This window comes from Hypomesus nipponensis, chromosome 13 (genome assembly GCF_054491055.1).
Source record: "Hypomesus nipponensis isolate SF chromosome 13, ASM5449105v1, whole genome shotgun sequence".
NCBI lineage: Eukaryota > Metazoa > Chordata > Actinopteri > Osmeriformes > Osmeridae > Hypomesus > Hypomesus nipponensis.
The window spans coordinates 8014675-8038066 of NC_140373.1; the positions used below are offsets into that span (position 1 = coordinate 8014675).

At 44.2% G+C, this 23392-nt stretch overlaps 4 protein-coding genes across 6 annotated transcripts; 3 read left to right on the top strand and 1 right to left on the bottom strand.

The window, feature by feature from the left end:
• Positions 1–118: 118 nt before the first annotated feature.
• csnk1e (casein kinase 1, epsilon) lies at positions 119–5989 on the top strand. The gene is made up of 11 exons (XM_084670006.1): positions 119–320; positions 1453–1549; positions 1796–1906; positions 2113–2261; positions 2384–2612; positions 2917–3087; positions 3317–3465; positions 3581–3779; positions 3941–4080; positions 4276–4344; positions 4538–5989. The coding sequence occupies exons 2-10, from the start codon at positions 1474–1476 to the stop codon at positions 4306–4308; spliced, it is 1257 nt and encodes a 418-aa protein (XP_084526132.1). The 5' UTR covers positions 119–320; positions 1453–1473; the 3' UTR covers positions 4309–4344; positions 4538–5989.
• A 246-nt stretch (positions 5990–6235) lies between these two features.
• Positions 6236–15026, top strand: tmem184ba (transmembrane protein 184ba). Of its 2 annotated transcripts, XM_084670004.1 has the most exons (10): positions 6236–6641; positions 6820–6861; positions 8362–8577; positions 9109–9274; positions 11087–11177; positions 11280–11447; positions 11651–11820; positions 11955–12149; positions 12579–12605; positions 12943–15026. In XM_084670004.1, the coding sequence occupies exons 3-10, from the start codon at positions 8362–8364 to the stop codon at positions 13170–13172; spliced, it is 1263 nt and encodes a 420-aa protein (XP_084526130.1). In that variant the 5' UTR covers positions 6236–6641; positions 6820–6861; the 3' UTR covers positions 13173–15026. The 2 variants fall into 2 exon arrangements, with proteins under 2 accessions (XP_084526130.1, XP_084526131.1); XM_084670005.1 differs by lacking the exon at positions 12579–12605.
• Positions 15027–15442: 416 nt separating this feature from the next.
• Positions 15443–20251, bottom strand: maff (MAF bZIP transcription factor F). 2 transcript variants are annotated; one of them, XM_084670009.1, is made up of 4 exons: positions 20117–20251; positions 19571–19617; positions 18124–18199; positions 15443–17896 (listed from the first exon to the last, which is right to left on the bottom strand). In XM_084670009.1, exons 3-4 carry the CDS (start codon positions 18154–18156, stop codon positions 17453–17455), a joined length of 477 nt encoding a protein of 158 aa, XP_084526135.1. In that variant the 5' UTR covers positions 18157–18199; positions 19571–19617; positions 20117–20251; the 3' UTR covers positions 15443–17452. The 2 variants fall into 2 exon arrangements, with proteins under 2 accessions (XP_084526135.1, XP_084526134.1); XM_084670008.1 differs by having other exon boundaries at positions 19571–19988; positions 20117–20232.
• tomm22 (translocase of outer mitochondrial membrane 22 homolog (yeast)) lies at positions 19985–23379 on the top strand. The gene is made up of 4 exons (XM_084670010.1): positions 19985–20639; positions 21123–21241; positions 21768–21885; positions 22092–23379. Exons 1-4 carry the CDS (start codon positions 20547–20549, stop codon positions 22164–22166), a joined length of 405 nt encoding a protein of 134 aa, XP_084526136.1. The 5' UTR covers positions 19985–20546; the 3' UTR covers positions 22167–23379.
• The last annotated feature ends 13 nt before the right edge of the window (positions 23380–23392 follow it).

Here is a 23392-nt window from a genome sequence, read left to right on the forward strand (position 1 = left end):
CCTGTCCCATCACCGCAGCTGCGCGTTGTCTTTAAGGCAATCCGGGCACTTCGATCGTCTGTGGATGACATCATTGATATTGTCAATGGTGTAGCAAAGACGGGAGAGAGGGAGATTTCTGAGTATTTCTCCAGAAAAAAATAATTCGCAGTGCAGCAGACTTTGCAGCAAGAGTGGCTTTTTATCAGTGTCAACTGGAGATAAAGTGATGAGCCGTCAAAAGCCGCGTCCGTCTTTCGCTGTCCATGGTCCTGTTTGAGTAGCGACGACCCCTTTCAACATCACCGTAGCCGCGTCCCCGAGGATCTTGGCATTATCGGGTGAGGAGGGAATTGTGTGTCTGAGATGGGGGTCGTATTGGTTTGGTGTTTGCAGCTGACGGGGGAAGGAATTAAACTGATTCTGAATGGGGCAGTCATAAATTCTCCTAAGGGTCCCAACTCAGGGGTGCGGTTACTCTGCAAATTCTGACAACAGACAAGCAGCTTGATCGTCATAATCTTTGTATATTTTTTCTTCATTAGCTTACATAGCTTGTATTTCGTAATTTGCCCTTTTCTCGATCAGACATAACCCTTCTGCCCCAAAGCTCTTCTATGAAAGGTGACGTTGTGCCTAGCATGATAATCAAACCTGGCAACAATAGTGGGACTCGATTTTATAACAGCAGCCTGAATCCTGTAGTAGGCTGTGTGACCTAGCCTGGACGGCCAGTCACGAGCTCTGCCCTAATCATGACAATACATATGGGTTTAGAAACACTGGTAGGCCTATTATACACTCATGAGCATTCAAGTGTATATTCACACAGGACAGTTCCATATAGCTCCATATATTTGGAAATATCTCATTATATGACTCATTTACCTTAAAACATTTTCATACGGAGAGAATGTCAATTAGTCTGATCTGACATTATAGAATCTTTTTCTGAAAACGACCTTTTTCAACATTGATTGGATGAAAACTTTCAGAGAATTAAACAAGATGTGTTTCATGTCACCAGGGACATTTGAATTGTGAGACTATGCAGATTGTTTGTATAACTTGTTTGCTTTGATGTCGGAGGGAGATAAATGTGGATCGGTTCAAAGTGGTGAATAAATTATTCCAGATTTATACCGTTTTCCCCTGCTTTTGTCATCTCCCTGTGTGCACATAATGTAGTTTATTGGTGGGGAAATCCATTTAGATTTCAAGCAAAGTTGAACTGAAACTTGTGTTCACATTTCCACCTCACATTAGATGAGTCCCCCTGATTAATTCTTCTCTTTTAATTCCCCCCCATCCTCCCTTTTAGCTATAACTCCATCTTTTCTTTTGTAAGCTGTCTTGTGGATCACCCTCCCTTCGTCTCAGCTGGTAGTTCAGCCTGTCCCTCTGCTCTGTTGATTGCTGGTGTGATTGATGAAAGTTGTGGTTGTATGTGTGTTTGTTTCTTGACCCACCCAGTGGGTTGTAAAATCAGAAGCCATGGAGTTGAGGGTCGGGAACAAGTATCGTCTTGGGAGGAAGATAGGCAGCGGGTCCTTTGGAGATATATACCTGGGTAAGACTTCTTTTAGATGCTTTTGCTGTTGTTGTTTTGGATTACTATTGTGCCGTTTCTCACACATCACTGTAGTGAGTGGAGGTGTGTCCAGTAGTACCTGTGCCATAGATTGGTGAATATACCATATATTCCATAGGGAGATATCAATGGGAGAATCCAATTAAATTAAACAATCATATTAAAGGGAACTAAATTGTATTGATGACAACAGGACATGGTGTTACATGTGTGTCTGCCCGCCAGGTGCCAACATTGCCACCGGGGAGGAGGTGGCAATCAAGCTGGAGTGTGTGAAGACCAAGCACCCGCAGCTGCACATCGAGAGCAAGTTCTACAAGATGATGCAGGGAGGAGGTGAGGAGCAAGCATGTCATCCCCCTCCCTCTGCCTTCCTACTTGTCCTTCATCTACCCGATCCTCCTTTCTTTCTCTCCTCTACCTGGTCCCCCCCCTCTTCTTTAGTTGGTATCCAATATGGTGAGGTGGAAGGAGAATACTTTAAAACAACTTGTATGTGTGTATATTTATGTATGTTTGTGTGTGTGTGTGTGTGTGAGCAGTGGGCATCCCTACCATCAAGTGGTGTGGAGCAGAGGGGGACTACAACGTGATGGTGATGGAGCTGCTGGGGCCCAGTCTGGAGGACCTCTTCAACTTCTGCTCCCGCAAGTTCAGCCTCAAGACCGTGCTGCTGCTGGCTGACCAGATGGTACGCAGACTCACCTGTGTGTGTGTGTGTGTGTGTGTGTGCGCACGCTTCTGTTGAGCTTTGACATCACTGTTGATAACTGTGACATCAGAAGCTCTCTTCCTCTTCCTCCACCCCACCAGATCAGCAGGATTGAGTACATTCACTCCAAGAACTTCATCCACCGTGACGTGAAGCCGGACAACTTCCTGATGGGGCTGGGCAAGAAGGGCAACCTGGTCTACATCATTGACTTTGGCCTGGCCAAGAAGTACCGCGATGCCCGCACACACCAGCACATCCCCTACCGGGAGAACAAGAACCTGACCGGCACCGCCCGCTACGCCTCCATCAACACACACCTGGGCATCGGTAAAGCTCATTGTCTGTGTGTGTGTGTTTGTGTGTTGTTCAACTCTTTCCTTGGTAGTTGTGTCTTATCCAAGAGACATGCCATTACAATAGTCAATAGGTTGTATGTGATTGTGTCTGTATTGGACTTGAACCCCAGAAGGACTGCAGTAGTCTTCACACTAGTATTGACCCTCATCTCTCCTCCTCTCCTTTCCTCTCCTTTGGTCTGCCCTCCTATCCTTCTCTAAACTCCTGTCCTCCCCCTCCTCCACCCCCCCACCCCCCAACCCCCACCTTCCCACATACCACCTCCGCCCTCCAGAGCAGTCACGGCGTGACGACTTGGAGTCTCTGGGCTACGTCCTCATGTACTTCAACCTGGGCTCTCTGCCCTGGCAGGGCCTCAAGGCCGCCACCAAGAGGCAGAAGTACGAACGCATCAGTGAGAAGAAGATGTCCACGCCCATCGAGGTGCTCTGCAAGGGCTACTCCTGTGAGTAAATGGAAGGGAATGAGGGTTATCTTTTAGAAACAACACTGAACCTTATTTTGTCCATGACCCACAACTTCTCCAAGTAGTAAGTACAGCGCATTGTCTATGTTGAAAGATTGTGTTTGGTTGGTCCACTGGTTGTGTGTGTCAGAGTATGTGAGTTCTTCCCCAGTTGTGTAACTCTCTATTTGTCTGTCCCCTTTGTCTCTTCCCTCTCTCTCTCTCTTAGCTGAGTTCTCCACCTACCTGAACTTCTGTCGCTCTCTACGGTTCGACGACAAGCCCGACTACTCGTACCTGCGGCAGCTCTTCAGGAACCTGTTCCACAGGCAGGGCTTCTCCTACGACTACGTCTTCGACTGGAACATGCTCAAGTTTGTGAGTCTTCCTTTTGAAGTTCTTGTTCATTCATCCCTCCCAAATTGCTCACTATAATCACATTAAGATCACCTTGGAAGTCTGGAACCCATGTTAATGTTTCTCTTTGCTTCAGGGGGCCAGTAGGACAGCCGAGGAAGGAGAGAGAGAGCGGAGGGAGGGAAAGGAGGGGGATGAGAGGATTGGAGGGGGCGGTCAGAGAGGGGGTGCAGCCCGAGCCCTGCCCCCAGGACCCAACCCCCCCGCAGCCAACAGAGTGAGGAACGGCCCAGAAGCTGCCGCCTCTAACCCCGCCTCCAGAGTGCAACAGTCAGGTGAGTCTTACAGAACAGGAAGGGACTGTTTTTTTTCTGGAAGTCCTGGGGTTGTATGAATAAGACCCTTTCATTGACAATTTGACAACTGAGCATTCACAAGGTTGTGTGTGTGTACCCTGCCTGCATGTGTGTTTGTTTGCGTGTGTGTGTGTGTGTAGGTAACAGGTCCCCGCAGGCTGTGTCTCGTGCAGAACGAGAGAGGAAGGTGGCCATGAGGCTCCATCGTGGTGCCCCTGCCAATGTCTCCTCCTCTGACATCACTGCCCGCCTTGACCAGTCACGTATCGCCACATCACAGGTGGTCAGACTTGCTTAATAAACCATCCAAAACAACTATGACCACAATCTACTTCTTACACACATACATTGAGAAAGGTTTGCTGATGCCTGTGTTCTTGCACTCCCCCTTCTCCCCCACCCCCTCTCCCCTCCCTTTACCTACTTCTTTTCTACCCCTCACCCACCTCCTCCTCCACTCCCTCTTCCTTTGCAGGTCAGTGTGCCATTTGAACATCTGGGGAAGTGAGCCTGTCCTGTCTGCTCTGCTGGATGCTCCTCACAGGTATGGACACACCTGACCACCACCCACACCACTCTGCACTTGCAAACCAACTAATGTCTGCACATCTCTATGCCCTAGTACAAACGTGTATCTGTGGTTAGGTGACACTGCAGTTTGTTTGTGTGCGAAAGATGTATAACAGATACACGTCTTCTTGTTTCCAATCTTCTTTCTAATCTGTTTTGTTTCACAGCCTCTGCAGGGTATCCAATGAACCCTCAAGAACTTGAAACACTTGGATCGAAACATACAACGTGATTGAATGAAAGAGAAAGATAATAGAAGGAACAAAAGGGTTAGATGAAAGAAAGGAGTGAAAGTGTGAACGAGTGTGCCTGTCCAGTATCCTGTGTGTCCATTGCTATCCAGGGAGGGGTTAAAGAAAGGAAGAGAGGGAAAACTGAAGACTGAAGGACATACTCAAGTCAGAGCTTTGACCAGGCTTCTACTAATCACAGGCCACCACAAGGGCATGTCACTCCTTCTGACCGTGCCCTCCTTCACTCTCATTGACTGGTTACATGGTTGGTTTGACTAGCCAAGCTCTATCTATTATGAAGCTCAACAAACGTGCAAAAACAGCACCTGTAAGTGCAAAAAGGACTAAACTTTGATTATTCGAGCTGTTTACAAAGCGGAGGTGTTGTTATTTAGGCACATGTGTTGGTTTAAAGACGTGTCAGATGACTTTACAGAATCTGGGAGCTACTGTATTTAAAGTTAATGGTGATAGGCTCTGTTTATTTTAAGCCAATAAGTAAAAATGTATAATGTAATACTAAACAGAATCATCATCAGTAGATACAGAGTTATTTAAAGTTGCAGTTGGGAATAATAGGTGTAGGACAAATAGAAAATGAGAAAAAAAGGTGTGTGAAAAGGGGTAGAAGAAAAGTAAAGGCGGAGTTACGTTATGGAAATGAAGTGACTGAATGTGAAATACTTTTTTCAACCAACCTACCCGGCGGGGTGAGGTGGGGTTGTATCAGTGTCTTGTTGTCTTGTCGTTAGTTTGTCATTCACTTGGTTTAAGTCACAGACTGGTGAATGTACATTTTCCTAGTATTCTACATACTGATCAATGCTGTGCTGTACTGGCCCAGATCATTTCTTCTCATAGTATCCGTCCTGTCCAATGTAGCTTCAGCTATTAGTGAAAGCAGAACCAAGTTTGGCCCAGTACAACTCAGTTTAGTTTGGCAGGGTTCAGTTCTGTGAACAAAGCATGAGTCAACAAAGAACTACAACAGCAGGAAACTAAAGGATATAGAGAGATGGGCTATCACCCATACTCTCTCTTTCAGTGTTTGCTATTTTGTCTTTACTGGCAAAGTGACCAAGCCTTATCGTCCCTATTTAACACTATGGAAGATATAGCAGTGAGAAGCAGATGCAGAATGGTTTGAGTAAACAAGTTGAACACCAAAACAGTTTTACAAATATGGTGTAAATATAGAATGCATTTGTGTTGAAAGCCAACCTGTACTAGGTCCGATGATGTGGGTGTTAGGGGTGCTGTGTAAGCCTCTGGGGGTTTAGTGGTGGAGCTGGTTTATGGGTAGATTGTTATATATGGATCTAATTGGTGGGATATGGCTGTGTACTGTATGCACTTGTATATTTCTTTACCATGCTTCGAACAGGATACTTGTGTATATTTTATGAATCAATAAAAATATGCACAACTTAAAATGTCCCATTGTTGTGTTGAGAGTGTGTGTGCGAAATTACGTTTATTGAGAAATAGTGAGATTGTGATGGAAAAAGGTGAACTTTCTCATCAGGCATGCGCACTATACGGTCCTTTCTACTTCCTGGTCGTCAGTGCTCCTTGCCTGCGATTGGTGGAAACAACACTAGGCTTCATGTCATTCGGCTAAAACCACGAAATGGCCCGAGCGAGTTGAGCTACTGTAATCCGAGGGGATTGCGTTTGTGTGGCAATTGGCAAAGAGCCGACACACGGAGAGGAGAGAAAGGAATGACATTTTGCTCTCTTTTGAAAAACAGATATTTTATACGCATGGATTGATAAAACTGTTCATAATGGAATGAAGAAAAGACATAACAATCCAAAAAAATGATACTCAAACTTTCGAAGTGAGATTTGTTTAACGGGATTGAACTCCTGAATTCAGGCGCAGAGATTTCCAGTCAAACCGACGCACTGGGAGTTAAACATGGATGGTCGTGAACCAACGGCAGCTTTGAGGAATTAAGGCCGTTTCTGTTTTATTTGTGGTGTTGGATTGCTTTATCCAACGTAGGTGTGTTTTGGACACATCGACAGATTCAAGGTGAGAGGATCAAAAAGTGCGCATGAGTGAACAACTGTGTGGACAGTGGCCACTTCAAAATAAGCCAGCAACACACTAGAAGTAATATATAAATGATATATCAGAAAATAGCCATGTCATAATTTTATTTGAAACATTTTGTGACTGCCCATGTATTTACGTAATTTCTGTTTTCTAGATATCTCTCTGATTCCAATTGACTTGAGCTATCAACGTCAAGGTAAATGAAATTGTTGTTATTGTTTGGAATCAGAGTCACTATCATGCTCTAGAGATAAAACACTCGTAATGGTAATTGTGTTATACGTGGATGAACTTCCATATCATGATATGAGTTTTGCCAACCATATAAACTAATCTTTGCTAGCTATGACCCATACATCTCTTTATAATGATGACCAACACACACTGCCTCTTTCTTCCTCAACTGCTGCTTCACATGGCCCTCCCCTTTTACACACACCTTTTATTCTGCAGCCACAGCCACATCATTCCAGGGTGTGTGTGCATGTATGTCTGTGTGTGTTACATACTGCCTTTTTGCCTTTTTATGAAACAAAATCGTCCCTGTGCCTCTCAATCAATGTGTGTACGTGCGTGTTTGTGTATGTCAACACCCTGATGCATTCAGTCCTATTCTGCATGTCGTTGTACTGATCACCTGCAAACTAATATACACGTAACCCCTGTCAGACACAGGTATTACTGGCATCTAATAAAACAGATTATATTACACGGTCAACACAGTCTGTAGAAAACAGCATCCATTCAAATAATTCCATCCATCACCAAATCATTTAATTGCATGTGTGTTGTGCATGTTTGTGTGTTTTAATTATTTCTGCCAGCCTAGTCTGAGCTGTCTGTGCGATGTGTTAATATGACTTATGGTTGCTACGCAGAGGCAGCTGAGCCATAACAGGTCAATGTGAGTTTGTCCTCTCTCTCTCTCTCTCTCTCTCTCTCTCTCTCTCTCTCTCTCTCTCTCTCTCTCTCTCTCTCTCTCTCTCTCTCTCTCTCTCTCTCTCTCTCTTTCTTTCTCTTTCTATCTCATACTCTATAATTGTATTTAATAAAAAATGGTACAATGAATCATAGCAGGTTAATTGTAGCAGATGAATCTGTGTGTGTGTGCATGTGCGTGTGCGTGTGTGTGTGAGTGTCTGTCTGTGTGTGTGCGTGTGCTGTTATTTTCCCAGTGTCCTTTAGTAATGTCAAGGACTCTTCTGAGCTCTTTCTGGCTTCATGTAGGTCTGTCAACAACAACAATCATCCCTCTTGCCTTATGGCATTCTAACTGAATCCACCGTGACACAACTAGCATTACAGGAACGTGCTGTTCTTTCTCCTTTGCTCTGCTTATTTGTCTTTGAAGAGAGTATGACATGTAGATGAAGTCAGGGAAATAAGCAATGAAAGAGGGACCTCTCTTATCTCTGCGCTCATACAGCACAGATTAGATGATCAGTATATATGGTGAATGATTTACTGTTGAGTCTTCTTCCTGATCAATGCTCTCTCTCTCTCTCTCTCTCTCTCTCTCTCTCTCTCTCTCTCTCTCTCTCTCTTTCTCTCTCTCTCTCTCTCTCTCTCTCTCTCTCTCTCTCTCTCTCTCTCTCTCTCTCTCTCTCTCTCTCTCTCTCTCTCTCTCTCTCTCTCTCTCTCTCTCTCTCTCTCTCTCTCTCTCTCTCTCTCTATTTCTCTCTCTCTGTATCTCCAGATGAGCCAGCTGTGGAAGCGAGATGTGCCGCTCACAGAGCCCCTGGGTGTGGCCCCCAGCCCCCTCCCCACTGCGGCCCCCCTGGGTCCCAACATCTCCTGGTTCCCCGAGGCCCCCCTGCTCACCCCAGACCAGCCCATTTTCCTCATGAGCACCGCGGCCCAGGCTGTGTCTGGGTTCTTTGTCTGGACAGCCCTGCTGTTCACCTGTCACCAGGTAATACGCTGCACCATTTGATAATATGGTACATGTTCCAGCTAATATTACATTTAACTACCGACACATACAGCAGGTCAATATCAATAGCAAAGTAAAAGTAATACCAAGTAATACACAGAATGGGAGGCGGAACACATACTTTTGTGTTCTGTTGTGAACGACGCATGTCTCTGTTGAGGTGTCAGACATCAGAGATTCTCTGTGTGTTAGTCAGAAGGAGTCTAGTCACCAAGGCCAGTCTCATTGTGGGGGTAACACGAGACAAGTTCCAGGTGAGGTACTCTATTGTACCATAAAATTCATGGTCAGGTGGTGGCTATTTGTTTTGCTGGAGGAACTGAACCCAGGATAGTGATGATGATGATTCAGAAGTCACAGTCTAGTGTGTTCTTCCGGTGATGCTGGTGCTACAGGGAAGACTGTTGCTTTTGTGTTGTGGAATGGAAAATCAATAGAACTGTGCACCTTCCCTTCGGATGGATCAATAAATGCCGCCTGCCTCTCACCCCCCCCCCCCCCACCTCCCAGATCTACATGCACCTGCGTTTCTACAGCTCTCCTAACGAGCAGAGACACATCGTCAGGATCCTCTTCATCGTGCCCATCTACGCCTTTGACTCCTGGCTCAGCCTCCTCTTCTTCACCAACGACCAGTACTACGTCTACTTTGACACTGTCAGGGACTGTTATGAGGGTGAGGAGAGGTGGGGGAGGAGAATTGTTGGAGGGGGGGGGGGGGGGTCCTGTCTTCTTTTTGTCCACCCACTCTCTCCCTTCTCTTTTTCTCTCTCTTTCTTGCCATCTATCTCTCTCTCTCTCTCTCTCTCTCTCTCTCTCTCTCTCTTGTTATTCTCAGCCAAGACTACATCTTTGCAAAGTGAGAACCTGTTGCATAGCAACGCTGCTCTGCTTTCCTAATGATGTGCTCTCTACCAAACTTACTGGAGAGTAAACTGATTTATAAACTAACTGACTCTGGGCTCAACCTAGCTTCGACTGGCTGTGTTGGCATGGCAACAGCAGCCACCCTGTAGGGTCCCAGAGGAAGTGAAGAACAGCTCGGAGATAAACATACACACACACACGGGCGCTGCCAGCTGAATTGGACAGAGGACTGAGCACTGGAGTGTGAGATATGCTGTTGTGATGGATAGTGACTGTGTTGAGCTGAATTGGTAAAGATTTCGCAAGGGATTAGGAGAGAGAGAGAGATGGTGTTAGAATGAGAGAGAAATGGTGAGTGAGAGATAGTGAGAGAGAAAGAGGACAGAGGGACTAATGTCAGTGCTGCAGCTTGGATCTGGTTGAAACATGGGAACACAGTCTGTTCTCCTGGGCATCAGGACTAAATATAGACAGACATGCACACACTGCAGTCCCATACTTGACTGATGTACTGCACACCAGCACCCCCTCACAGGACTGCTGAGCAGCTGAGAGCAGTACTGCGGGGGTCATAGATTTAGCTGTATAGACAAACACACACACACACACACACACACACACTATACTCCAAAACACCCAGCCATGACACACACAGAGCTAGACACACACCCTCTGCAAAGTCACCATGCCACTTGCCACTGTATGGATCCCCTTGTATAGACATGACATTTCACACACCACCCACAGGCCCAGGGACATGAATCTGGTCTCACAGCTGCTGTCCCATTTTGTCTGTGTGTGCGTGTATGAGAGAGAGAGAGAGAGAGAGAGAGAGAGAGAGAGAGAGAGAGAGAGAGAGAGAGAGAGAGAGAGAGAGAGAGAGAGAGAGAGAGAGAGAGAGAGAGAGAGAGAGAGAGAGAGAGAGAGAGAGAGAGAGAGAGAGAGAGAGAGAGAGAGAGAGAGAGAGAGAGAGAGAGAGAGAGAGAGAGAGAGAGAGAGAGAGAGAGAGAGAGAGAGAGAGAGAGAGAGAGAGAGAGAGAGAGAGAGAGAGAGAGAGAGAGAGAGAGAGAGAGAGAGAGAGACCTTATGCTCAAGGCTCCTAATGATACATATCTCTTAACGTCATAGATCTGGAATTTGGATAATCAGGTACATAACAATGTTTATCTGTCTGATATCATTTTCAAACAACAGATCTACTGTAAACAGGAAATTAAGTGCTCTTCTGTGGATGTGTCATCACCCTACACAGGAAGTCAGTCTTGTGCACTGTGGGTGGTCGGGTTATGTGGTCTGGTTTTATGCTGTTTTTAAGTGTTTTTTTCCAAAGCATGACATTAGTTTGATTCACAGACTTTCAGATCTTTGGAATTCCATAATACATTTAGAAAATGGAAATGTTACAATTGTGTCTGCCAAAGGTTGTTACTGTTTAAAATATTCCACCATTTGTATTATTTTCAAAAAAAACACTTTGAAATGTACAGTTCAAAGGTTTTCTTATAGTGAAGATAACATTTTATGATGAAACTCTTTCCATTTTGGGTTTATGCAGCATCCTTTCCTTTCACACATATTTTAAATGGTGTGTGTGTGTGTATATGTGTGTGCTCCTCCACAGCATTTGTGATCTACAACTTCCTCAGCCTCTGCTATGAGTACCTGGGAGGAGAGAGTGCCATCATGGCTGAGATCAGAGGAAAGCCCATTGAGTAGGTCTTCCACACTGTCAGCTGTGTGTGTTTTGCACTTTGGAGTTTGTGTGTGTCTGTTATGTTACGTCTTATGTGACCTCTACCTCTCCTTCCTCCCAGGTCTAGTTGTGTGTACGGGACGTGCTGCCTGTGGGGGCGGAGCTACAGTATCGGCTTCCTGCGTTTCTGCAAGCAGGCAACGCTGCAATTCTGCGTGGTCAAACCTCTTATGGCCGCCATCACTGTCCTCCTGCAGGCCTTCGGGAAGTACCGGGACGGAGACTTCAAGTACGTTTACACACTTATGTTAATGTAAATCCGTCGCCAAAACTACATTATTTAGCCTAATTCCTTTCATGGTTGATTATGTAAAACATATATATGTATAACACCAATATCCATTGCTGTGAGCCATGCTACCCACTGTCCATCCTCACTGATGCAGTCCTACCTGTCTGTGTCAACGCCTGTATGTCTGTGGCTCTCCTCAGTGTGGCCGGTGGGTACCTGTACGTGACCATCGTTTACAACATCTCAGTCAGCCTGTCTCTCTACGCCCTGTTCCTGTTCTACTTCGCTACCAAAGACCTACTCAGCCCCTACAGTCCCATGCTCAAGTTCCTCATGGTCAAGTCGGTCATCTTCCTCTCCTTCTGGCAGGGTGAGACACACTTGCTGGCTCTTGCGCATGATGTGTGACGCCAGACGGACACTGTGCAGCCTCTTTCTAGGGAAACAAATCAGTCTGGCTGGTTCTTCTGCGCTCTGATGCCGTACCTGTGTGTGTTCTGTCAGGCATGCTGCTGGCCATCCTGGAGAAGTGTGGGGCCATCCCCAAGATCAGCTCGGCCCAGGTGACGGTCGGCGAGGGGACCGTGGCCGCAGGCTACCAGAACTTCATCATCTGCATCGAGATGTTCTTTGCTTCGCTCGCCCTGAGGCACGCCTTCACCTACACGGTCTACATGGACAAGAGGCTGGACGCACAAGGTAAGGAGAGGTGGAGGAACGTTGGGTGTTGGAAGAAAAGGGGGAGGATTTGGGGGATTGGGAGAAGGGGGGGGGGGGGGTTGAAGTGGGTTGGATAAAGATGGTGATGGGGAGAGGTAGAGGAGTGGAGGGGTCATTCTCACTGGGAGAACTGGAGACTCCACTGGAGCTCCATTTCCTTTAGAACTTCCCAAAGTTATGAAGAATATGAAGAATTTGGAACATGAAAATCACAAATATTGACAATATTCGAAATGTTTCACATCGTCCTGTACACTTCCTTACAAACTATTTAATTTTTTCCTCCCTCTTTCCCTTTATGCTGTTGGAATCCTCTCATTGTACAAAAACTCACGAATTCTACTTGCTTTGTATCTCTCCCTTTATCTCTCACTCTCTTTCCCTTTTTCTCTCTGCTGCACTCTAAAGGACCTATTCCTACCTATGGAGAGGATGGTAGGTCCACCTCGGATTCTCTTCTCTCTAGATGGAGCCTGATCTGTCTCTTTATTGTATTCTCGTTTCTGCTCCCTGCCTTTGTCTGGGTCTGTGTCTATGTGTTTATATCCTGTTAACAAACCTGTCATCCATCAGTTAATTAAGTTTTTAGTTTAAATTTAGTTAGTCTGTTTTAAAGGATTTCCTGCAGTCATACCTTTTGAGTTGCTCATTTAATATTTGGTGTGTTGTTTAATGCTGCTTGTTCTATAGCTCTTAAATGCTGTATCTTCTTGATCTCTCCTCCCTCCTCTACCTCCTCTTCTCCCCCTACTTCCATCCCTCTCTCCCCCAGGTCGCTGCGCCCCCATGAAGAGCATCTCCAGCAGCCTGAAGGAGACCATGAACCCGGGGGACATGGTCCAGGATGCCATCCATAACTTCTCCCCGGCCTACCAGCAGTACACCCAGCAGGCCACTCTGGAGCAGGGTGCGGCCCCGCCCATATCTCGCACCCAGAGCACACTCAGCGGCCGAGGGGATACGGAGAAGACCCAGCTGCTCAGCTCAGATGATGAGTTCTAGAGAGCAGTAGACACATATTAACGCTCTCATTCATCCATAAATACACACACACAGAAGTGCACAAACACACACACACACACAGGTATGCACACAAGTACACACATACACATATATACACACTTGTCAACATGCATAATGTTTACACTTGTCTAGGAACTCATGAGAACTTGTGCTTGCTGTCTAGTTTGAGGCCATAGTCATAGGGACTTTTCATAGGGAGTTTTTGAGGTGGAACTCTACATTTTCAGGTTTTGAGAGCATTTCTGCTATCATCCCCAAGAAAATATTTTTGAAATCCTAAATAAATAAAGTCCTTCTGTATCTCAGGATGGTATTTAATCTCAAATTCAAGCTTGCAGCTTGTCTAAGATTTCCATGGCGGCAGTGTTTACAGTTGGTAGCAAAGGGACGATATGAATGAGAAGTAGGAAGAGAGAGACGCAAAAGGGAGAAGGAGAAAGAGGGAATGAGTGGTTCAGTAGGGCAAGGCACTAGTAGAGCATCTGCGTGGATGGTGTTGTTGTTGTCTGTGATTCATTGAGGGCAACTGAAGGCTGGGCGGGGGAGGGGAGGGCGGGTTTATGAGTGGAGTGGTGGATAGACCGCACTTGATCAGATTATAGATTAAGAGAAATCTGCCCACAACCCATAGGGTGCAAGTGGGAGGGCAAGCAACACAGAAGTCTGGATTATGCCAGTGTAATTGGGGCATCATTTGTATGGTGGGGATTAGAACTAGCTCCTGAGTTTGTCTCTCTTTGTGGAGCAAACCTCCACTGGAGGACTATTGAGGTTAGCTATAGAGGGGACAACACCCTAGTGCCCTATGAACACAGCCCCTTCTAGAAAGGAATATAGGTCTCTTCTGTTTTGGATACATTAAGTCTGGAGGAAACTGTAGTTTGAAACAGGTTTATTTCTGGTATATTTCACAATCACTCAAATTATGCGGGGATTATATCATAGATAACATGTTTTTTTTGGAGTAACATACTATGTAATGGCTTCAGAGATTCAGTCTTGACTAAATTAGGAGAACTAGTTAATGTTTGGATAGTTTCGATTTTAAGTCATTTATGTGAATCAATCTGTCCTTACACTGCAACGGTGAGTCATTGCATGCCATGCTCTATCCCTCCACCAGAGAGCAACCATGAACGTCAGCCAGGATTTGAACACACCCACACACACAGTTGTCTTTATCGAACCAGACATGCTTGTACCAAGTCTGTAGATGGAATGCATTGTCTCAACACAGTCTTTACTCCCATCCTTCTAGATGTTTCCTGTACAGTACCGAAGCTGCTTGAGTTAATGCCTGTCTTCACCTTATTCAGTCAGAGCAAATCAGCCAATCTGCTGCTTTTACACATATATTCTGGGTGCTTCATTAAGACCTGAACACTTTTCCACTCCAGCATATAGCTGTTCTCTCTCATCCTGAATCATAATCTGGGATGCTGCTTCAAGATTCTCTGAGTTTCATTATGAGGTCACAGTGCTAAAAACCTTTGGATTTTGTGGTCTTCTCCTTTGTTCTCTCTCTTCAGGATGTACATTTATTTTATTATTAGATGTACATGTCCACTAAGGACTAAGAAAGTTGTAAATATGGTTTTACATCATACAGACATCTTAAGTAATATTGATATAATTGAATTGATGCAATACAGCTTAGTTTTGTACTGCAGCTCAATGAAAACTGTATTTTTTTATTTTGACAAAGTTCTTTGTTCCAGCTCATTGTATTTTGTTATAAAGCTTCTCTTATTATGCTTCTATTTGACTTCAAAATGATGTTCAAACAAATACATATACAGGTGAAGAAAATAAATATATTTAGTTTTGTTCTGATGTTGTCTCCCTTCATTGTTTTCAGGTTATTGTGGGGGGTTTATGGAACTACATTTTATTGTGGCCTTATGACCAGTGTTACTGCTGCATCAGTAAAACCAGGAAAATAGAGGGAAAAACTGAGCTGGGTTTCTAGTCTGCTGACTAATAATGCATTTACTGATTTACTGTACATGAACATGTTGCCTATTTTTTAACCTATACATTCAATCTTTGTTTATGTTCCAACACACACACACACACACACTTGTGGTTCCCTTTTCTACTTCCTTATAATATAAACCCCCAAACTAGGAAGGCCTGTTTTAGCAAGGACTGTCCTCCAACTGGATTCCAACAGAATTTCTGTGCAAGTTTAAGTGGCCAATATTTTATAAATGCATGCATGAAAATCACACCATTTTATGTACAATATATACAACATTTAATCATTTATTCATTAATATATAAAATAGACAATGTACTTAATTTTTCACCATAGAAAAAATACATGTAATAAATACAAAGACCATTTTTGTTTTGCAGAATTACAAAACATCCAGCACAATTTGACATAAATCTGAGACATTAGATATTACTGGGGGATAAATGCTATGCAACATTGATACCAATAGCTAAACATTACCTTACGGTTACGGGAGTATTCATCAACACAATATAACGTGTTATTTTATTGACAGATAAAATCATATTGCTATTTCTATCAATGGTCTAGTTCCCCTTTTTAGATGTTCTATCGGAGTTAGGGGGTACTTAAATATAACATATTACAAGGCTTTCAAGTGAATTAAGCACCGCCTTCTACCCTACTGTCTTTCGTCACAATCCAAGTGTTCCTCATTCACTTCCTAATCCCCTCATTTCCTCACACCACCACCACCCTCTCATCTCCATCCCGGTCTCTTTCTTTTACCATTCCGTTCTTTCTTCCCATAGTTACTCTCACACTCTCATCATTACAGAAGGGAACTTAATATATTTATCATAAATAACAATAATACAATACCATCATCATTATCATCACCTTGGTACTTCATATAAAAATAATATCCCTACAACAAGCCACACTATGAAATTAGTACAAATATGGCGTACACGCATACATAAGTCATCTTACAGCGACACGGCCATTGGCTTTTAGCATAACTAAACAGCTCATCACAACAGTTAAACATTTTCCAAAAAATTATAATCGTCGTCACACTCAGTACAATAATCAGACATGAGAAAATGGTTTCCCCCCCCAAACTAGTCATAACAACGCAGGTATCTGAAACATACATTACATCACAGCACTCGTTAGCTTTTTCGTAATATCTATCCTTAAATACAAATAAAATATAGAATACCTCTGATAAATGTTGCTCAACATTTTCGTCTCTTGTACAAACATTACAAAAAAACAACAGACAGAGGAATGTATCATTAGAACTTGCATTGACATAGCATTCTACGAGACGTGGGGAGGGGTGAGTCCCCCCAACAATGTTCCAGCTATGACCGACATCTACAGTTAGAGGAGCCAGAGCTTTGATACATACCCATGGAACCACGACAGACTGCAACACAGCAAAGCACAACATTGGACACGTCAGAGGAAGGGGAGAGCACAGTGATGCTTCAGAAATACACTGATGCTAGCTGTAATGTTGTCCTAGGGACTAGGTCAGCCTCTGCCCTTCTCCCTGGCAAGGTCTGGGTGTTCACAACCCCCTTAGCATTTGAAAGCACTAGGTTGGTGTAGAAGAAGGCAATGGCATTAGACTTTTTTTATAGTCTTGAAGTAGCACCACTCGCCTTATTCCTTGGACCAATCCATTGCTTTTTATGCAAAGTGGAAATGAATGCGCAATATAAATGAACGAATGGATTAATACATCCATATTACAGGGAGGAGGGTAGAGCGTGAGGTGGTTGCGTAGCATTGAAAGAAACTGAGGAAGAGTCCGAAAGTGGAGCGGTCCACCTTGGTGGTGTGTGTTATGGACCAGAGACCACGCTGGAGCTGGACAGAAGACAGCACTGGTGTGGACTGGAGTCACAGGATCAGGGCACCAGTAGCAGCACTGGTTTTGTCTTGGGATCAATGTGTGTGCGTGTGTGTGTGTTCATTGTTCTGTTTGGTCTGTCCATGCTTTAGTCAAGATCCATCAGGGGTTACTGTTTTACAGTCCGTCTGGGTGTTTGCGTGAGAAAAATAGCCAGGCTTTAAAATCCGTATGTGACTGCCTATCCCTATTCTCAGGATGCCTCAATATTGTACATGCATGAGCGCTGAACTTTTAATAAGTGCCATGATGGTTTGTGTTCCTCTAATTCTCGTGTGAATAAGTGTATGTATAAGGAGCACATAACTCTACGTGTATGAGTGTGTGTGTGTCTGTCAGTGAGCAGGAGTCCTCCTCCTCATCCACCAATAGTTCCTCCTAGGACCCTCCTTGCTCTCTCTGAGTGTGGGCCTGTGGAGGGGTCTTGACGATGGTGATGACTGAGGCCGTGTTGAGGCGAGGGGCCGTGGCCAGGAGGTTGCCCCCCCCTGACTCCAGACCCCGGGCAAATCTCTGCAGTGCGGCCAGGCGAGCCCCAAGCCCCTCCAGCTCCCTCCTCATGCCGGCGTTCTCCGCCCCCAGCCTCTCCACCTCCCTCTGCAGCTCCTTCTTCTGCTGCTCCAGGGCCTCCCTCTGGGACACTCGCTTCACCCGGCAGCTGGCCGCGTAGCCGCGGTTCTTCAGGGTGCGGCGCCGCTGCTTCAGCTTCTGGACCTCCTCGCGGGAGAGGCCGCGCAGGTGCAGGTTCAGCTCCCGCACCGACAGAGACATGAGCTCGCTGTCCGACAACACGGGGACGTTCTCCCCACACTCCCTCTTCACCTGGGACGAGGACAAGGAGGAAGGAGAGTGAAATGGAGACAAGAGGGAGTGAAAGGAATTAGAGAGATGTATGGAGAACATTAAAAGGAAATGATGGAACAGAGACGATAAATGGACATATAAAAAGGGAGAGAGATTGTGAATGTCAGCACAATGCAATTTGTCTTATAGAAATCGGAGGTTGCAATCATTTGTCATTATTAGGGTCAGGACTTCCCCAGTCTTACCTTGAGGGCTTTGCTGGATCTCTCTGACGTCATGTTCTGGGTTTATCTGACACCAGTCAACACAGATCTATACAGTCTGGAAGAAAAGAGAAAGGATCAGCACACATGGACAAATACCTTTTGATGGTTTGATTCCTGATCGTAGAGGATGGATGGGATAGCAGCTAAATCATAATTATTTCTACAATCTGTCAGGAACCGTAAAGGGAAGTCTGGTCTTACTGTGAGTCCACATCACACTGTTGCTCAAAGCAGGTGTTCCCCCTGTGTGGCCTACCACAACTTCTGCACTGACACAAGCCTAACTTCTCCTATCCTCCTTCACTTCTGTACTCTGAAGATTTCTCTTCTTAAATAAATATCCTGTATTCCTTGTGTTACTATTTGGAGGCCTAATTATTCCAACTTAATACAATTTTGGCCTACTTACACTAATTCAAACAATTTCCTTTGTCTCACAGACTTTGTTTTGAGATAAGAAAACTGTCCAGGCCTGAAGAAGCAGCAACACGTGTACAGAAAATGCTACAAAAAAAGGATCACATTCCTACAGTGTACCCATAGGCCGTACTAGCTATTATTCTTCCTCAGTGTAGCCATATGACCTTAAACTGCGCTTCCCGAAATGCGTGGGCGGTTACAGTACAGGCAACAACTGCTGCCCAACCACGAGGCGCCGTTGTAAACCGATATGACCATTCCATAACGCTAGTCATAGTGATTCAGCAATACCGCTGTCACAAACTAGCGTCCCTGTCGGGCGACCAAATAAACTACTAACTTCTTCCTCATAATCGCTAACCTATGAAACCCTAACAAAACAGTGTATCCACGTTAACCATTGTAGTAAATAAGTGACTATTTTGGTCAACACAAACTTAGCAAATACAATTTATATTGATACGTCTATTAGGACTACATTGATTACACTGCTGATCACCTTGCAACGAGGAAACGTATTGAGACAAGATACATCACATTGCCAGTAGCGACATTCTTCTGATCAGATATTCATCATATAATATATTTGAGATAAATGCTCTGAAAAAACAATTCGCCCATTTCCTTATACGGACTGGAACTGGCGAGCAAGCTAGGTGTGTAGCCTGCTAGAGATAGTAAACAGACAGCCATCACAACTGCGCAGATCGACATCCATTTTAGCTAGGGTTTAAATAATACTATTAAATTCTTGTAAAATATGTCGACTTCCGAATTTGTTTGCAAAAATACATGTTTTTAAAGCAATAGGTGGTGAGCATCTGTTGCTGGTAAATGTGATATTAAGTGTCGCTAGGTACTCATGTAACTGACGTATTTAGACAGAACCCGCTAGCTAGACTACATTAACGTTAGCTAGCATTAGCTACCATTACCCAACAACATGGATTACATTACAAGCCAGCCTGCTGCTAACCGTCAAAAAGCAAATTAGCTGCCTACTCACTTGTCCTTGGCCAAATCGTTGCTGTACACCAGTTCCCAATCCTTGAGCTGGTGATAGAATAGAAAATGTAACGTTGAAGAATTCGGTTGAAGCGAGGCAAGCGACAAAATGTCAGTCCGCCTTTTCCCGGAATTACTCTGTTCGCTCGAGGTTGGATTCTTTCATTCACAAAAAACACAGTAACAATGACGTAAGATTGAAAGAATGAGGGCGGTTTCTTCCCGCCCCCACGGCGTACTAGCTAGAAGGATGTAAACAAGGAATCCCTGCCTCCCAAAACTTTTCCATGTACTTGGACTTTTCTTATTTGGTACTAAAAATACCCCGAAAGAGAACATATATCTAACATTATGATCAAATATACGATACGAGTTGGGTGGTTGTCGGTTTAAAAGGCTAGTGCTACCATTCTCCATTTCTGTTCAAGAGAGGGAGAGAATGTAGGTCAATTAATGCATTAACAATATCGGATATAAGTGGGTTTGACATTCGTGACATACAATTGTAACTAAATGCGTTTCGTAAAAAAAGTTTTATAAGTCTTACCCGATTGACCTCAGAAGTCAGGAGTTTTGGTCAATAGTTATATTGTCAGATAAGTAGCCAAGAGTGAAAACTGGTATGCCGAGATTTGTGATTTGTGCCTCGCATAAACTAAAAAAAATAGATGTCTGTTGACTCAAAAGAACATAAAGCTGCTATAAGACATTCTATGCAATAGGCGGCGCAATTTATTCCAGCTCTCCAAGCCACAGACCCCCTTGTTCCGTGATCCGGCGCACATGTAGCTAATCGAGTGACCTCAGATTGTCGCAGGACCAATGCACGCCTCTACAGTCGAACATTTATGCAAGCCGATGAAAAAACATTTAGAACACTATTAAATACGAACAAATTTAACGGTGCTTCCAGCATTTCAAGTACACCAAGTTTTACTTACCGAACCAGCTGATAAACGGCGCAAAAGCAGTTGTCCATGGCTGGAATCGAAGAGCTATCCCCGGCTGCGGGCCCAGTCGAAACCCGGTCCCCCGCAGGCGAGATTGAAGGAGACGATGAAGACGAAGAGGTATTTCAGAATTGCAACAGGACACAAGTAGACTATACAGGCTATACTGTAGAAACTGTTTTATCAATGGGGGTATAGTTCTGTGTTCCTTGCATGAGCATTGCCATATCTTGCCTTTAGCTTTATAGCTAGCTACACAAGCAGCTTAGTTGGCTAGCTAGTTAGCTTATTGACCGCACTGCAGTTTCGCCAAGCAAACCAGCCAACTTGAGCTTTCTTATTTGTAATTATACTCCTTACAGCGTTAGCTAGCTAGTAGCTCAAGGGAAAAACAAAAATAAGTATAGGGTGTATCATTATTCTTATTAGAATTATCAACGTGTTCATTCATGCCCTGTATTTCATTGTTAATGCGTGAACTTTAAGTTGGCATTATTTTTCAGCAGGACAATAACGTCTAACTTGTCTTTTATTCATTAGATCTATGCTCTCCACCCTCATTTGTTATTGATTTGTTACATACTTTTCAAAATTCTCCTCTAGCTGGACGAGACTCTGGTGGAGAGGCTTTGGGGTCTGACTGAGATGTTTCCTGACACACTGCGCTCTGCTGCAGAGGTGTCAGCTGGTTGCTCGGTCTCTCTAGCCAAGAAGCTGTACAGGTAAACTAGCGTCCCATAAAGTTTAGAGACCAGGTGCCTCTATGTGTGTTCAGGACCTCTCTCCTCTGTGACATTGACAATGTAGTTCATTATTAGGTGAGTATGCATGATAAAAGCTTGTATTATGGTATTGTATTGGCAGAGCAAATGTAATGAATGGTATGTTTAGAGCATTACATGGTTTGTTGATTGGGAACATATGCAACATACAACATCCAGTCATCCTTGGGAATCGTAAAGTACCAACAAAACCTACTTTTGGAGTTAGCCCAATATGGTTAAAACTCACACACAGCTAATGCTACTCATCAATCCTGATCTTGATTCTGCCAAATCTTTGCAAAAGTGTCACTGCTCTTTCAGCCTCATGAAAAATAGCTGAAATTGGGATGTGTGGTTACTTTCATAGACTAGAACTGTTCCTGAGCCAACGCTACTTGGGCTACCCTTTGTCTTATCCTGTTGTCACAAGTCTGCTGTGTTTTCAATTGTACACCTGTCCTATCTGTCTGTCTTCTATCTTCAGTTTCTCCCGCTCAGCCCTGTGGGTTGGCACTACCTCCTTCATGATCCTGGTACTTCCTGTAGTGTTTGAGACTGAAAGGCTACAGCTGGAACAGCAGCAGCTACAACAGCAGAGACAGGTAACTATAGGCCTACAAAGAGAGTTCACTACTACCATTTGCTGTTAGCACTTTCGTAGAACTTGGTTATTAGTCATTTTGCATTTAAAAAAAAAAAATGTTTTACTGATGTGCTTTGGCTACTCAAATGAAGTTGTCATGAATAATTGCACGCACTGGCGGTTTTCATAGTTTACTCAATCAATACATGTGTAATTTCCATTCAGATTCTATTGGGACCCAACACTGGGATGTCTGGTGGCATGCCAGGAATAATGCCCCCCACTCCAGGGAAAATGTGATGGAGACATCCTTCAGCCAGAAAGCAATCTAGCAAGGAAGAGTGGAAGCTCAGAATGAGAGACAGAGGGGAAAGAAGAAAAAAAGAAGCTGCATTCAGTCAACACGTGTGTTCATTCCAACATCCAGGATTGACGTTTGAGGGGATGAGGGGTTAGAGGAGCATAATGATGATGTCACCTCCTGGATGTTGCACTAATGAACGCCCCCCCATTTGCTGTCTCTCTCACTCAACATCCTGCAGAGACTGACTTCTGAGCACTGACCTTTTACTTATTTTTTATATTTAGCGATATAAATGTGTTCCATAGGGGGAGGTGATTGGATTGGATTATTGAAAAATGATTTACTGAGGTTTAAAGTGGTTAGTGTGTGTTTATGTTTCTGTGTGTGGTCTGAATGAGTGTTTTCATGTGGGTGTATAACTACATTTTTGGCCTTGGAACAGTTAATTCCCGTGTCCTGTTTTTGGATATAAGCTCATACGTCCTCTTCGAAAAATCATGGTAGAGCTGACACTAAAAGCATAAACCTCACATAAACCACACAGCTGTTCCAGGAGGATACCTAGGTCTGCTGTTTTTTGTTGCTCCACCTGGTTAACTTTGTCCCAGAAAACCCAGGTAGAGGTGACCTTGTTGGTTCAATGACCTACTGTAATGGTTGATGTCTGGACTGAAGCAACAGAGTCCAGCAGGTCATATGGCACTCCCAAGGACTAAGCCATAGGATGTTGAAATGTCTGTCATTGTTAGCTAGTGAGTTATCTACGTTCTCAGTGAGAATGTTTGCACAGGGATACGTCAAGCCAACGTGCATTGTGGTCCAATAAAATGCAATGGTAAAATGGCGAGGTTATCCTGTAGCCCACTAGTCTTTCAGTACAAGTTTAAAGAACCGTATGTGAAGTCTGAAGCGTAAAGTTCCAGCTAATGTTTAAGTCACATGTTGCCATTTAGCACTGTAACACGTGGGGTTGACGTTATCTTAGAAAAATGCCTCAGAAAATGTCTGCTAAGTTTCTTACAACAATTTACTGGCTGTTAATTCTGAACTCAATAGCGCACACAATCCGGTCAAGCCTGAGTAGATGTCAATTACTTTTGTTGTCGCCCGTTTTGGAACGTATGGTATCTTACCTCTGCTCCTGGAGCAAATCTGTGTTTTCAACAAAAAATCAAGACTGCAAGAATAAAAACATCAAGGAGAAGGAAATCGTTCTGCTTTT

Excerpts from the sequence above, each read along its gene's own strand:
- csnk1e (XM_084670006.1), top strand. The coding sequence starts at position 1,474 with ATGGAGTTGAGGGTCGGGAACAAGTATCGTCTTGGGAGGAAGATAGGC. Across the intron at positions 2,262-2,383 it reads TGCTGCTGGCTGACCAGATG|ATCAGCAGGATTGAGTACAT; the intron begins GTACGCAGACTC and ends CCACCCCACCAG. Across the intron at positions 3,780-3,940 it reads CTCCAGAGTGCAACAGTCAG|GTAACAGGTCCCCGCAGGCT; the intron begins GTGAGTCTTACA and ends GTGTGTGTGTAG.
- tmem184ba (XM_084670004.1), top strand. The coding sequence starts at position 8,362 with ATGAGCCAGCTGTGGAAGCGAGATGTGCCGCTCACAGAGCCCCTGGGT. Across the intron at positions 11,448-11,650 it reads TACCGGGACGGAGACTTCAA|TGTGGCCGGTGGGTACCTGT; the intron begins GTACGTTTACAC and ends GGCTCTCCTCAG. Across the intron at positions 12,606-12,942 it reads TCCTACCTATGGAGAGGATG|GTCGCTGCGCCCCCATGAAG; the intron begins GTAGGTCCACCT and ends TCTCTCCCCCAG.
- maff (XM_084670009.1), bottom strand. The coding sequence starts at position 18,156 with ATGACGTCAGAGAGATCCAGCAAAGCCCTCAAG. Across the intron at positions 17,897-18,123 it reads GATCCAGCAAAGCCCTCAAG|GTGAAGAGGGAGTGTGGGGA; the intron begins GTAAGACTGGGG and ends TCCTCGTCCCAG.
- tomm22 (XM_084670010.1), top strand. The coding sequence starts at position 20,547 with ATGGCTGGAATCGAAGAGCTATCCCCGGCTGCGGGCCCAGTCGAAACC. Across the intron at positions 20,640-21,122 it reads GAGACGATGAAGACGAAGAG|CTGGACGAGACTCTGGTGGA; the intron begins GTATTTCAGAAT and ends ATTCTCCTCTAG. Across the intron at positions 21,886-22,091 it reads AGCTACAACAGCAGAGACAG|ATTCTATTGGGACCCAACAC; the intron begins GTAACTATAGGC and ends ATTTCCATTCAG.